The following is a 16,020-nucleotide window of genomic DNA, read 5'->3' as shown; positions in this document are numbered from 1 at the left end:
GATAGGCCGAAGAGGAAGGCTTGTGGTTAGCGCACCCTTGAGTAGCCTCCACCAGATGTGGGAAGAATTTAGTTGGGCGAAGTTCGGTAGACCCTCTTGTCTACACTCCGCACTCAGCCCGCTCTTAGTTCCCTAAAACCGCTCATAGAGAGGGACATGGCATGTCTTGTTTCAAATGAGATCCGTTTCATCTATTCAACTATCTATCTACAACTAAAACAAAAAAGTCGTTCTAAACAGCCGCACTCTCTTTCGTCTGGTATTTCACATTTTTGTTTGTTAGATTTGTTCAGGAAAAATTCTGTAGATAATGCTTCTGTAAGCAGGAGTGGGCTTCCCACTTTACTTAATATATTTTTAACTTTTTTACACATTTGCTCCCACGATTATTGCTTAATTCACAAAATCGAGCACAACACCTAGTTCTGCAGCACAACACCTAGTTCTGCAGCACAACACCTAGTTCTGCAGCACAACACCTAGTTCTGCAGCACAACACCTAGTTCTTCAGCACAAAACCTAGTTCTGCAGCTCAACACCTAGTTCTGCAGCAAAACACCTAGTTCTGCAGCACAACACCTAGTTCTGCAGCTCAACATCTAGTTCTATTTCTACCTGAAGTATTTTCTCCAGAAAAATTTTATAGAGTACAGTTCCCTTGAAGGAAGAGGAGGAACTTCAGTCTAAAGTGTTATTGCAACGTAATGAGCTGTTTTATGTAGTCATTAAATAAGTTTTACAACTCCCAGTTCAATGGAGGTTTATAAGTTAGAATGTTGAAAAAATCATGTGTGACTTAGGGGCTGAGGGGCCCACAGAAAAAGTATTTCTAGAAAGTATCAATATGAACGTTTTACATGGTCATAATACTATTTTCTCGGATAAAAGGGTAAGATACAGAAAAAGTGGATAAATAATAAATCAAAATAGCGTAGGGAGCTGCGTAGGAAGGGGGCTGGAATATGGAGCAACATGTGAAGTGGTTCAGGAGAATGGCGTTGGTCTACACAGGGTGTTTAATATTTAAACATGTGTACAAATGTGAGTCGGAGAGAAATGGGAACTGGCGGGATTGCAAACTACCTGAGCGCAAGGGGGAGTACAGCTCCGGGACGGTGTCCACTCCAGAACTTCCAGATATGACTAGAGAGTCAAGCTGACTGATTGCACACAATGTGCTCCGTGGTGTGTCGCTAGCTTTGAATGAAACTCCAGCGGTCGGGCCCGGCTGTCTTGTGCTGTCAGATTGATTCTCTCTGGCCAAACATCTGTGCTACTACACCCACATTACCTTTCTACCACTCTAATCTTCATGCTTAAATGAACTTCACCACATAACTGGATATTTTATTTTTTGTCAGGGTAGCGGAACTCTCCGCCTCTTGTTCTCTTATTTCCGTCCCTTCCCCTCTCTTCACGCATTACCTCCGTCAAATTTTATCAAATACCAGAGTTTTTATTATTACTTCTCTTTTTCTGCTCGTAATAAAAAGTATTACAATCAATATGATTTCGTTAACCATAACTTTTTGTGGATCCATCGAGTATGAAAAACTATTTTTACCAATCGATCTGTTATGTGTTTTCGTGAACTTTAGTTCAAAGATGAGTACTGGCAGGAACTGAGGCTTAACCTTGGCAATGCGCCTTTAACTTAGCCTTTTTCATGAATGTATTTTTTACATATTGTATGTAATCCACTCTAAAGAGGTCTGACTTTAAATCTGGAATCTTATTGCACAAATACGTATAGATCTAAAATTTGTATTTGAAACATCTAACCAGTAAATTCGAGTGGGGTGAAAGGAGGGGAAGTGGGGCAGTTCGGTGTTATTGTGGGTACTGTTCCTGGAATTTTAAGGACAATTAATTGAGTCTAAAAATTTTAAATGTTAAAAAAAGGCAATGCGAGAACAGTTGGTTTCTACGCTTTTTTTTGGACAAAGTTCTAAGGAAAGTTCATCAGGTAAATCAAGGTAAGAGATCACGCCTGAGTTTTTATTCTCCTCGTAAAATATGAATGATCTCATATTTGCGTAGATTATTTGTGGCAGAATGAGTTAGTGTCTGTGAACAGAAACATGGGTATTACAGTGGCTTTTCCTTATTACAGTGTATCTTACATATTAATATGACATCATCGTCTGTGTTATGTAATAGCTTTAGCGAGTTGGGCCAAGAGACCCTAGGTTTTGATATAACAGTTTGTTTGAAGATGACTGTGTCTGGCGTTGTGTGGGTTCAAGTGAGGGCGGCCTACGGGAGCTGTAGGGAGAGAAGTCGTTAAATGAGAGAAGCCGTGCTCCATTCACAGACAGAGATGTTATTATGTGGGCCAGCATGAGTTGGAGAGAGGCAAGAACAACCATATAGAAGTGGAAATGGCTGGAAGGCAAACTTGCCGAGTAGATGAGTAGCAGCTCTGAGTAATTGCTCATTACTTGGCTCTAAGATCTGCTCTAACTCCTTGTAGCGCCCAGAGAGCTTCACACTTATTACTTTGCACTGATTCTACTCCCGCTCCTCTGCCGCAAACCCCTGGCTGCCCCCACCATTCTCCTAAAATATATATTCATTAATGAATTCATCATTGAGGAACATTCTGTGCATGTTTATGGCCGTGTAAGCGCCGGTTAACTTGATATTGAAACACAGCCGCACTTTAATTACAATCCTGCACACCCCAGCCTTTATGCTCCTAACAATTATTATGTTCTAACGAACCTCCACGATAGTTCTATTTTCAATCTAGAAGAATAGTTTTTAATTTCTCTAGTGACGCGTGTAGATTGGACCAGAATCTCATGGAAAATAAGGCGAGAACCTCGGAGAGCTTAGTATTAGGCAAGGTAAAAACTTCTTACCTTGAAAGAAAAAAAGTAAGAATAAGGAATAATTTTGGACACCTTTCAGAATGGAAACGTTGGAGTCGTATTGAACTAAACGGGAAGCCCTAGATTGTACACCAACGGGAGAGAAACCACGTCTAATTCAGTCTGCCCCGAACAAAAATTACCGTTACTTATCAGCTGTAACAGTCGGAGTTAGATTAAAATTAATAAAATAAATGGCTTTTAAAGGGTTACATGCAATCTACTTTTGAATTTAATAATTTACCATTTCATTTCCTGCTATTAATCATGGCCGCCTCCGCCGGGTTCCCACTTGTTCTGTGTCCGTCTGAAAAAGAATCATTTGTATTCATGATTTCTCCCCCTCCCCAGCCTGCTCCCTTGAAAGCACCTGTGTTTTTTTAATCGGCTTTTTTCTTTTTTATTTCTTCGCTCACGTTCCCTTTGTAGTCGGATTAGGCGACATTTCACAGTCATCTATACCCTCCAGCACTTCTCCATCACCCGAAGTTTTAATGGTTCACCAAACAAAACGAGAAAAAAAAAATGGCTCTGGACAAATAAAAGTGAAATAAAAAGTACCACGATAAAGATGTTGCGTGTAAAGTATCAAGATCCTCTTGATTGTAGGCGGCAGGATGTCAGACGTAAAAGGAAGTGAGTGGGAGGCCGCTTGGTCGAGACTCTCGGATTACAACTTCCTCCAACTGTTTGTTGGATCTGAAGGTACAGCTGTGGACATCGACTTCTCGTTTATCTTCGCTTCTTCATTCATGTTTAGTTCTTCATTCACAACAGCCTTAAAATCTGGAACGGATCTATCCGTATAACACTGAAGTGGCAAATTCTTGTGAAGTTAGTGAGATTAACCGTGTGCCTCTTTACTAGCTAAATTCTAGATAGAATCGGTGCTGATCCATTTGGTAAGGAGACAGACTAGCCGTACTTTAAGAATAATTAGTTGTTTGCTATACATGGCCGTCAGAAAGAAGGAAGTGCTCAAACAGGAAATAATCACTGTGAAAAAACGATCAGTCGCCATAAGGATAACACAACTCACTCACTGGACTGCCGCATAACTACCAATCAGATGCCTTGTGCAACTGAGACAAGTTGAAACTTGCATAAAGTATGTTCAAACCTGCTTAAAGATAAGATTAATTAATATGATCAGGTGGTGCTGGATTTTATGCAAAAGAACACGTTAATACAATTAATTATCTTGAAATAATTAATTATCCTGGTTACTAAGCACACCACCAAGATTGATCAAATTAATAATAACTTTAATACATTCACAAACTGAAAAGTTTTTAAAAATGAGTTGGAGAGCTAATATACGGGGAGAAGATTTGTAAGTTAGAGCGCGAGAAGTCGTGTGCTATATGCCGCCGTTGAGAAACTAGATTGAGATTAACACTCTGCTTTGTATAAATAATAATAGTTTAATTAGATAGGATAAAAGAGTTGGAGGAGCGTTCTAAAAGAAGAAGAGTGGAATAGGCAGGATATTGGTCCAAGGGTGGAAAACTAGTCTTTCTTAATCAAGTCCTTGCCTAGTTTAGCAATGCAATGGACAGAGTGAGGATGGGTAGATTAATTAAGCCCCAGTAGTTGGGGCAGCTGTTTGAGTATGGGTGTATGGGGTAGCTGTGGGGGTTCACGATCTTCCAGCCGTGTTGTTTTAAATGTTGCTTTTAAGCTAGGCAAAAGCTTTGTTGCCTTCATCTAAGACCCTCTTCAAAAATGTATTCATTTTCATGTAATCTAGGCACCCTTGTACCAAAGTTGTTAAGCAACATCAAACCAGCCGGCCAATAAAGCTACACATTTCGTACTCCCCATTTTGAATGATTTACACCACATCTTAATAACAGAGCAGGCCTACTGGGCTGAAGGCAATGATTCAGGGCGACTCATTAAGTTTATACGCATACAGTCAAGAAAAAGGGAGGTAATTTTCTTTAGAGTTACAAGAGGGGAAAACGATGTTGATCAGGTTGGTTAAAGAAGGCCAGCGCTAAGATCAAGTTGGGACATGGCCAAACTAATGTTCGTTAGCTTTTCAATTCCGTGGACATAATGGTCAAAGAACGCTTCCTTTCTCTGTATCAGACGTTCTCCATTTCTTCCCTTATTCCCTAATTGGAGCTGAATTGTAAAACTCACAATTGTTCACAAACTAAGGAGGTTGCAGGTTGATTTTATAATAACAATTTTAGAATCAGTATATCAGTATTTATAATTACTAATGAAATAATGGAAGGAGAAATTCGTTAGGAATCTTTCCTGACTTGCTCTCCAAAACTGCAGGATGTGCTGACTCAGTGAGCGTTTTATTAGAATTGCCTTCCTTAGAGTCATTAACTCGCTCCAAATTAAGTTAGTATTTAATGCTACATTTACTTCCCTTAAGACGGGGCTGGGCGAAGATGGACGACCGGGAGCAAGCAGAGATTCTTAAGAGACGGGGAGGTCAGTGTTTATAAAGAGCAGTGCAAAAGTGTCGTAAAAATTTGCATGCATGCATTATTTCGGTGTCGCTTGTAGAAAATTAACGTTTAAAAAAAAAAGAAATGCGTCCGTCGCACCCAGTTTTGTTCTGAAATCCCCCTTGGATACATATTCATTAAAACACCCAGCTATCTACTACCGCCATCTTTTCCAGCGCTCCACCAACTCATTCACCGCTCACAAACTACTTAATTCCATGGGTGGCTCAGGGATTCCACCCATTTCAAAGGAGTTGTTAATTAAGAGAGAAATCTCTTTAGAGGAATTAAAATGGGCACTTCCGTTTTCTCTTCTTTTCAAAGATTTTATTTAGAACTTAACGATGAACAAAATGAATCATGGATAAAGTTATATGACATTTTCAGAGATCACATTTACTGTTGCAGGTACTTTTGCTATTGCAACACAAGTAAATCGGATAAATGATACATTGACGAGATGGTGGTCTCCCATGAGTTGATTAATAACTTTCGTGAGTAAATCGTGGCCATCTCAGATAACGAGTTGCCTGGTAATGTCCAAGATAAAAGGAGTTAGAAAACGAACAAAGTTATGAAATGGCATTTTGAGGAATACCTTATTCTCTCGTTATTAGCTCCCAGATTCCATTCATTTGCCGCCAATTTTCAATAAACAGAATTTTCACTATCGAATTACTTCCAGTTTCTAGCAGTTAGCAAGAAAGATCTCTTTTCCCTTCATCTCTTTAGTTTTGGGTTTCGCTATTTTTCATGGTAAATTTCAATAGCAGTTTTTGACAAGAGCAGTGGAGACGATCTTTAACAACCTGCCTGAACTGAATATAGACCTCTGGGACTTGGAGGCTGCAGGAGAGAAAACAAACACGACTTGTGAGCAAACTGTGGGCCCTGTTCATCCACTTCTAAAACTGCTCTTTTGGCTGCGATATGACTGAGACCATTCCTCGTTCTTATAATGAAAACAAATCAACTACGAAACTTTACTTTTCATGTTTTTAGTGTTGCTGCTTTTAATTGCATTTTAGGTTTAATAGTAGAAATAGGAAACAGCTGGTTATTGACGTGTACTCAGTAAAAATAAATTGTGAGAAATACGAAAAGATGGAAAAAAAAGAGAGAAAACAAATGTTGTATAAAAAGGCAAGAAAATATGAGATATATGGTGGAGCATGGTGGTAGATCTAAAAGAGGAGATAACAGCGTTGTTCTTCAAATTGGCATAAAGTGAAAAAACACAGGCGTTTTATATGTTATATTTCGTAATATCTATAAATAATACATGAGGAAAAGTGGAAGAAGATGAGCAGGGCAGAGAGCGCTAGACAAAGCAATATAGAGTGGGTTTTAGTATGTGTGTGCCAACTCAAAGGTCTCTCTTCACATCTCTCGCTCAAGCGACGCTCCAGACATCTTCTTTTACATACTTCCTGTTTATGATATCCGGTCCCACCTGACAACTTCACAGAGAGAAATCTAGAAGAAGAGAACTGCATCGCAGCCCAACTCGCAGCACCTTCCAAAACTCCTCAAAAACATAAAATACACACCAAACTTATGTCTAAAAAAAGTATTCTGCCTACAAAATGTATTTTATCCCTCCTAAACAAAAGCTTACAGTTTAAAGAAATAAGTACAAAGATGGTTTACACGAGAAAAATTACACAAATCATTAAGTACCAAACTTCATTAATATTTCACCGCGAAACCTTTGTTAAAGCGCTCTGAATAAATTTTTTAAAGGAGATATGAGGTGAAAAAAATTAGGAATTTTGTACCTAATTAGCATTTCAAATTGCTGTAAATCCTCTACCACATTAGTTTAATCAATTATAGAACATTTACCTATCTATTTGAGCGAAATTCCAACTTTCTGTCGGCATTATTCTTTGAGATATAAGATGATAAAGTTTGGGAGTCTTGCATTAGGTTTATATTTGGAATTGCTGTATCTCGTCTCCTGTTTGTGTTATTCCCGCGAAAAGACCTACAATTATAGCACTAATTTAGCTCTACAACGGTGCTAAATTCCAGCTTTATACCTACAATTGGAAAAGAGATATAAGGTGATGAAGTTTGGGAGTCTTGCATTAGCTTAATATTTAGAACTGCTGTATCTCGTCTCCTGTTATGTTATTCCCGCCAAAAGTCCTACAATTACAGTACTACAATTGTGCAAAATTCTAATCAAATTACTTTTGTTTTTAAATTTGAATAGAGGCTGCGATAAAGCCATAGTATCTCATTTGAGAGTCAACTTGTATTAGTTTAAATTCTAGTTTTCAATTTAATTATAGAATATTTTAGGTGGGAAAAAATTGATAGAGGTTCATCACATCAGATTTTTTGTAATAATATTTTTCAAATATAACCTTAGAAAATATTGTGTAAAATGAATGCGACTAATCGTGCCATGCAGTTTGGCAATCAGAGATTCGTGTACAGGTGGTTGCACCCATTAACTGTTGGGGTAATAGAACAAGATATCGCCAGACGCGGAGAGAACCCTCGAATGTGAGTGTTCAAACCACTTATTGAAGGTCACATTTCATCCTGTGTAGCACCACCACGATGTCATCAAGGAAAGGCAGACTGCAGCAAACCACTTTATGCCACCCTCTCTTGACTTCCCCATTTCTTCAACAATCTTCCGACCCCTGGATGCAATTCTTTCTTCTTCCCGATGATAGCAGTAATACATCTCCCTAAAAGTGGTTGAGTATTTTTTTTATTTTTCTCCTCCAGCAGTTTACATTAACATCTCCTCGGTGCCTGGCAGGGAGCAAAGCGGACTCTCTCATCCCCTTATAGCGACTCCAGTTTTAGGCTCATTGGACTAAAGTAAGAACAGAGCGGAGGCTGGGCGGATGAGAGACTGATTAAAGCCGCCTTTGTCATTGAAATCGAGTTGTGCAACATTGCCGCGCTTCTCTTTTGTTCCTATTGTCGTCCTTATTTCTAAAACCTATTACCTAAGTCGGCCAGAACGAAGGTGAAGAAGGAAAACCATGGTACTCTGGTCTTTCCTTTTGTTGTACAAGTTGGGTGGAGAGAACACTCTTGCATAATAACATTCAAGTCATCAACATTCCTCTTTCATACTCCGTCTTATCAATTGTTAACCTGATGATAACATTTCAATTTAACAGTTTTTCTTTTTCTGTTTTGTTTTCCTATCCTTTCTTTTTGCCTTTTCAAAAAATTTTCTTATATAAGTCGCCATTATGAGACTTAATTATCTACTTACCGCTCATAATATCCGTTTATACTAATTGCTAACTTCTACCCAAGTCACCCTTTAAACTAATTGTGGTAGATATGTTTGCATGTACTATATATTGATTTAGTGACTATTTCGTGTAGCGCTCTTTTTTCTTGAAATCTATTCACCCCCCCCCCCTCTAAGATTAAGAAATGTAATCGTGCAGATATTTGGTTTTGACTAGCATGTAGATCTCCTGCACTGTTTCTAAAAATTGCTGCACAACTCAACTCTTCAGGAATCCTCAGCCTCATACTCTTCCTGGACATTATCTCACTTCAGAGGGGAGGAATGTGTAGGCAACTGGGAGTTGTTATCCCTGTTTGCAGACTCCCCACTTTCCTGGAGAACCTGGGCAGCTTAGTAGATGTTGAAGGGGAATATACTCTTCCTAGAATTCACTATCTTCAGGAAGCTTTCTTCAGATTTGTGTAAGAAGGTCATTGAAAAGTTGGGGTGTGATGGCGCCAGGGTGTTCTTATCCCTAATGTCCGGCTTCCGCTGCTGTTCCTGTAATTTCCATTGAGAACCTCAGATATCGCTGGCTTATTATATCAGTGCGTGAAAATATTAGTGCTTATAATATCAATCTGCCTTTAAGGTCATTTAAGGAATCTCGACCCTTTAAAGATATTTTTTTACAAATTAGTCCGCTACTATGCCACTATTAATTCATATTTAGTCTAATTAATAGAAAATAATTAAAAAACCAAAAAGTGATATGCGGCGCGCCATTTCACTGGAGTATCGCTTTGCAAAGAAGCGCGCTGTGAGTTTGGCGCGAACACATTAAGCTCTCTCTGAATTTACTACAAAGTGCCCGACGCTATTTTCATTAATGCGGTACGTGTGTTTTCCCACTCAGTGCTAATTTTTCTTGTTCTGGCGGAGACCAGCAACCTGCAATTAATGGAAAACATAAACTCAGCTGTTTTCCGAGCTCCCACTCTCATTCCGCCACTGTAACTAGTTTTTGCTCATTAAAATGGTCCACAATTAGCATTTAAAGCAGTATTCATTGTATTTACTAAATAACTTAGCGGCTTAACTAGCTTCCCTCGCTTAACTATTAATACCCCCTACTATTTACTTTTTACTTTTCCTCTTTCCTCGTGAGGGAAAGTATTGCATTCGTCTAGATTTTCTATTTTAGGTTTCCGCGGAATTTCATGTCTTGAGATCTAACTAAATGGTTTTTACAATTCCATATATTAGTCTGCCTGGCTGCATCGGCGGTGAGCGCAAGGATCCAGAGATCCTTACGATGTTTCAGATTGGAGGCTGCAATAATCTGCCAGATGAAATTGCCACTTTACAAATTCGAAATAGTTAACTTTTTGGGAGTTATCAGGGAAACGGCTCCAACTATTTCTTGCTCCAACTTAGAAACTAATCAAGTACGTGAAGCACCCGTTTACGGTTTATAAAGACTTTTGCTGATTTACTTCAATAACGACCTCACTTTATTTATCCTGTTTCGTAGTACCTATTTACCTCATTCATTTATTTATTTAAAGTCCAAGAGTTTGCATTTAGTTTTAAAAGTGTAAGCAGTTTGGCCAACCTTCTTGCTTGCTTTATTAAGGAAAAAACGCAAATAAATCTGAGAAAAAATCTTGAGAAATATTGTAAGAGAGAGTAGTATGAGTTTCAAAAAATAAATTCTATTTGACTGACACTCACTTTGTCTAGCCGGCCAACTGCAAGAGCCAACCCCCTAAAGGTGGAATTTCACTGTGGAGGGTTTCAAACTACCAAATGATTAGTGTGTTCATTGAGATATGCGAAGTTGTAAGAAAGGAGGTGTCTCTACTAAATGTTAGAGTCTTGCAGAGGAAGTTGACTCTTGAGGTAGCACCTTTGAGGTTGCCGCCAGCACTATGTCTACATAGATCTTAAGAATATCTTGTGCGTGGTGATAAAGGGTGACGAAGTCTCATTCTCGGGAAGACCCACACGAGACAGTAATCTCACTGCCACACAAACTGCACCACTACTACAGTCTCAAACAGTGCCAGTTTTATTCATACCCCGGAGAATATGTTGCAAGGAATTATGTGCTACATCTGTTGTTTAAAACACTAACCCTCCTTCTTAACTTCATACATAAAAACATCTGTCTTGCAAGATTTACGGGAGAAGTTTTCGCAGTTCGGCTAATTGCTCCTGGTCCTTGCTTCTTCCTTCGATAACTTTTTTTTACACTTTCTAATCAATATTTACATGGCATTCAGAAGTAAGGTAGTCAAGGATGGATACGTCACTTAGTTTGAGGCGATTAATAATCGCTGTGTAGAATATACTGAAACTGAGTAGATAGACTACGTCTTTTCAAATTTTGCAAGTTAATAGTTGGCCCTGTAATCGTGACTGTTTCAGTGTTACTATCTACTCCAAATAAAGTCCGTGAACTGAACAATCAAATATACTCGTATATTTACAGTACCACATGACTGTGACAATTTCACCGTAACTACTGGTAAAGGGTTAAGCAGAAAACTGTAAGATATTGGAACTACCAGCTGGAAACACCCCAAAATAGTGGTCTGACTTATAACAGTTTGGCTTTAAGTAACCTTCTACTTGATCTAAGGGCTATGCTAAACTTCTTCGTTTAGGAATCGGCTTTGCTCACGGTGAGTACGGGCATGCCGATTTCTCACCCTTGGAATAATATCCTTGATTATCCGGCACTCCAGCTGTTAGACGGTGCTTAGTCCATGGGTTCTGGTGTAGCTTAGAGAATAGACTCTGGTGTTCTCTTCCAGGCCAGTTTTATACACAGAGGTAGTTCAGAATGAAGGTATCCTAATGTTAATGTGCATGTGAGTGTATGTGTTGTGTAATTTAAGTGGGGCATGAACCGCCCGCCCGTCCAGATTCACCTGGCACTTACTCTCTGTTCTAGCTTATTCCCTGGAGTGCTGTGAGGTAAACTTCTCCGTGTGTGTGAATACTGGAAGCTATGTTTGCTGGATGTGACTTTGGCACAGTGTTCTTCGATGTCTGAGGGTAAAAGGCGGCTCTCCAAGGACCACTAATTACCAAACCAACTTTCTAACCTCTCACATTAAAACATTCTTTGCCGCAACTTCTTGATTTACCATACTAACCTATTTCCACACAGAAAACCTTCCTTTACTTCCGCCTCTCTCAGCTGGATGTTATATTTTCAGGACACTGTTTTGAAAATGCAATGTGTGTTAGTGAGTTGCCAGCATAACTCAGATATGCTTGCAAAAAGTTACAAATTTGATATCAGGCTCAGTTGCCATCAAAGAGAGTCGGTTTTGGTCGAAATTGGTCTGCCGAAAGGAACCATTTTGATTGAAAGAATTTCCCTGATTTTCTATTTTTGTCTCGAAAAGGCTCAATGATTTTCTTACAGCTGCACATGCATACTAATTGCATTTCGTAGATCTAGAATTTTTATTTTGTTACGTTTTTCTGTGAAAATCTATTTCAACCGGAAGTTCTTGGTTAGGCTTGCCTTTATAGTACCATTTCGGAGGGAAACACTTCCTGTATGCCAGTTAGATGAAATTTACTGCTTCCTCTCCCTTCTTTTAAGAGGAATTATGGTTATCGTACAATTTTATTATTTGCAATTGCACCCTAAATGTACGAACACCCTTGAGAATGAAAATGCTGTACTTACCGCTTCTGTGAGGAAGTACCTAGCTGCCATAGGGCCTGACCTTAACCTATCAGTCCAACCGATGTGCAAATTTATTGAATCGATTTGGCGTTTATTGGTTTGTTTTATTAATTATTAATTTCATTTTTTCGCAACAAATTGCACCGATCTTTGACACGATAACTGCGTACAAGTAGAACTATTGAAACGTTTGTCTATTTAATGGCACTTTAGCCTTTAAAGTCACATTTCAGGTTCTTCCTCAGCCACATGAATGTTATTAAAGGAATTACACATGTAATCAGTATATTTGAGGCCAAACTTCCATGAAAAATGAACTTCGAACCCAGGAGAGTGAAATAAGTCTCCTACTTTTATTAGAAATAATTTTCCAGGAAACTGTTTTCCGGTGGGGATCTTCTGGAGACGGTAAGATCTTCCTTAAAGTGCTCTAAGAATATTGTAGGGTTGTAACGCGTGAATATGAAATGGTTTTGAAAATTATATTAATTGCCGTCTCATATTATTATCTAACATAAATTAAACTGCTTATTGCTAAGGTAATAAGGCGGCAGTATTTCTTAAATGAGACCGGATTGCTTCTACCAGACTGGTGCAACCTGCATAAAAACTTAGATTACTGTTTACCATCACTCCTATTGGCAAACAAACATGAATGATGAATTTTTTTTTCTTAAAGCCATTTATGCGCCAACTGTGTACGCCAATTCTTCTCGGTGAGAAATTCATTTATAAATCAAGAAAGCAGTGGCAGTGCCAACTAACTCACTGCGTGCCTTATCTCCCTCGTATTCTATTTCTCCCCGCTAGATTTTTCATTTATTTTTCTCTCAGCTTGTTTGTTTACCTTCCTTTACATCTTCTTACCAACAATAAATTAGAATTTTTTTTGTATACAATCAAAAAAACTTATCAAAACGTTCATCATTATAGCTACGGGTATAAAGCAAGCATTCTGTAATTACAGCTGATTTTTAGAATGTTTTTACTTTATAATTATTAATAAAAATTAAATACGAACTCTGTGTTGGACCAAAATTGCATTTTTTGATCATGTTCATGATGTGGCAGAATTTCATCACCTGTAATCTCGTTTTAAAGAACACCAAATGCGAAAAGAAATCTAAGTCAGTAATTGGTCTGAGATAGTCTGTGGGTTGTCTGGTCAGTATCTCAAAAAAGCAAAATCTCGCAATAAAGTTGATCACTGATATTGTCTGGAACTTCCAGTTTGTCCGGAAGTTTTGAGATTTTCTCAGAACTTCTGCAACGATTTCTTTCAGTTTAGTATTCATGTTACAGATTTGCAGGTTGATTAAATTTAGAGAGAACAATAACTAAGCGGAGGCCCTCAAGGGAAGGTTAACTTCAGCTCCGCTTGTGGGACTTTCAAAAACTAACAAAGTCCTCTCGTCTGAAACATCTATGTGTATGAAGTTAACATACCAAGTTGGAGGAAGTATTCGATTACGCTGAACAGAAATTTTTGCTAACTTTAATTAAGTAATCCTCAGAACTTCGACATGACCTATGTTTGGTCAATGGTTCCCCGAGGAATATCGATTTTCGGAGGTTCTAAGTAGCCGTAACGTCCTACTGCCTCCAACAGTGTACCTTTTTATTGAAGTGAAATGTGTAATTTGGAAGTCCCTATCCCTTAAGTACAAATTCTGAATGCCAATAATATTATTTTTGGAAATTTGGGTCAGCGGAAGTCGGCTTTGTCTGTAAAAGCAATGTAACTAATTAGGCATAGTTGAGAATATTGCTTGAAAAAAGTGATGATAGTTGAAAACCCTTCGCTGAATTTAGAGTTCATTATTTAGCGACTAAAAATATTTACAAATTAGGAAATTGCGGAAAATTACCGATGGAAAAATCGTAAAAATCCATTTCCTCTAGTTTCGTGGGAAATTCCTTTGTAATCTTAACTATAAAAATATGTTTCAATTATTCAAAAATTATTTGCTAAACAATTTAAAAGTTTAATTATAACTGTTTCCGGTGTTGCAGGTTGTCTGGTTCAAGGACACGCTCAGATTAGGATCAACGGAAAGGCGGATTACTGAGGTCCGAGGAAGCAGAAATACATTGATCATTCGTAAAGTTCAGGCATCCGATTTCGGCAATTATTCCTGTCTGGCGGACAACAATATCGGCAAGACCAGGCAATATCTGGAATTATCAGGTAATTTCCATTTTCATACGTTTAAATTTAAAACGCTCAAGCGATATAAATTCACAGAACAACTGTATGGCTTGGGAGAAGATGTTAAATATATGAAAGGTCACCTCTGCCTCTTTTATTCGTGCTCGTTATTCTAAGATTATGATTATTGAAGTCTGATATGCGACACAACATTGTAATTTCCTAAAATGTCTTAAAAACAAACACTGGACGAATTTCAACTTTAAACTAGATCGTAACTTGCGGAAGTCCCACTATTGTAAAGATAGTGAACTGAAACTTCTTTTAGGGCATTTCTCGGAAACTGTATTTCAGCGTCAAGTACGACTTCATTAACTTTATACTGTTTTTAAAAATTAAATACGATTCCTAATTGGATTCTTGAAGAGAGTGAACCAAAAGCGCTGCAATATAAAGTCGTATGAGTTTTCACACAAGTATTTTTGAGAAAATGGAAATGGAAAGCATTAATTTTCAGACTGAGTACATGCTAGAAAAATACACACACAGAATCATAAATTTTGGGAGAAAGGAGGAAATTCATCAAGCGGAAGATTTAAAACGCTGGCGAAGGAAGAAGAGGTTCCAAGTGAGGTTCATGTGTATGTAGGGTATAAGGTTATGTTATCACTTTTTCATAAGGGAGAGAGAGAGATGACGCCGGCGTGCGGAAGTGACAAAGGGTCTTCACTGTGCTCTGAGTGGAAAGCTGAGAGTAGTGAGGCAAACATTCATAGAGAGACCTAGAGAGGTGCTGGTGTACCATTCTGACGAGCCAAGAGAGGGGCACCCTTAGAAAGGATGTTTATTATTAAAAGGGTAGGCGGACGAAAGTTACAGAGTGAACTTGTTTAATTAGGTATGCCAACGTGGACGGGGGGGGGGAGATCCTCCGTAGAAGTTGAGTGAAGAGCAGCGACTCCAGAGCGCCCTGTGGCCGCGGGCGGAACTGCGAGACGCTAGCAACCCCGCCGTCGATATTTAAATAGGAGTTCGCCTAGAATATTATAAACCAGCGAGGAGATCTTGATTAATAAATAGATTTAGTCTATTTACGCCGATGCAGTGGAAAAATGGTATTTTAGAGAGAAGCCTTTCCTCCCATTTCTTAGAACTGGCTTAAGAATATTGTAGAAAAAAAATATCTGAATAGACATAAACGACAACTAATTGGAAAGTATTTCGAATTCGCGTAAAGTGTGGGGAGATTTCTTTCTGAGCAACAATAAAATTCATTCGTCAGATTTTCCTCAAGAACCTTCACGTTAAAAATAATTTTACAAACAATATCGTCAAACGGGCTTCCTGTGTCAAATTCTTGAGCGTCACCCTGGACAGATCTCCTCCGACATTAACGCACTAGTCCAAAAGTGTTGAACTGTTTCCACTTCTAAATATTGTTATATAAGGTCCTTATTAGACCAGCATTGACTAAAGTAGCTCCATGTTGGTGTATAAGATGCGAAACTGGCAAAGAAAACTGCAAAAGATGCAACACCAGTTCTTAAGGTTTGCTATTGTTGCTCCAAGATACTACTGCTGAAACTTGCATATAACATAATTACAGG

At 38.5% G+C, this 16,020-nt stretch overlaps 1 protein-coding gene across 2 annotated transcripts in view; it reads left to right on the top strand.

Moving 5' to 3' along the window:
* Nucleotides 1–16,020, top strand: part of LOC141455771 (protein amalgam) — a 553,007-nt gene that overhangs the window by 492,028 nt on the left and 44,959 nt on the right. For both annotated transcript variants that reach the window (XM_074131135.1, XM_074131133.1), the window contains exon 7: nt 14,278–14,452. In XM_074131135.1, coding sequence (XP_073987236.1) covers nt 14,278–14,452 — 175 coding nt within the window. The remainder of the gene's footprint in view (nt 1–14,277; nt 14,453–16,020) is intronic.

The sequence above is a fragment of the Rhodnius prolixus genome, unplaced genomic scaffold (genome assembly GCF_049639745.1).
Source record: "Rhodnius prolixus isolate KJV_2025 unplaced genomic scaffold, Rpr scaffold_4, whole genome shotgun sequence".
NCBI classification, from domain to species: Eukaryota; Metazoa; Arthropoda; class Insecta; order Hemiptera; family Reduviidae; genus Rhodnius; species Rhodnius prolixus.
Note: the sequence above shows the minus strand (reverse complement) of the source record. Positions and strands in the feature narration are given on the sequence as shown.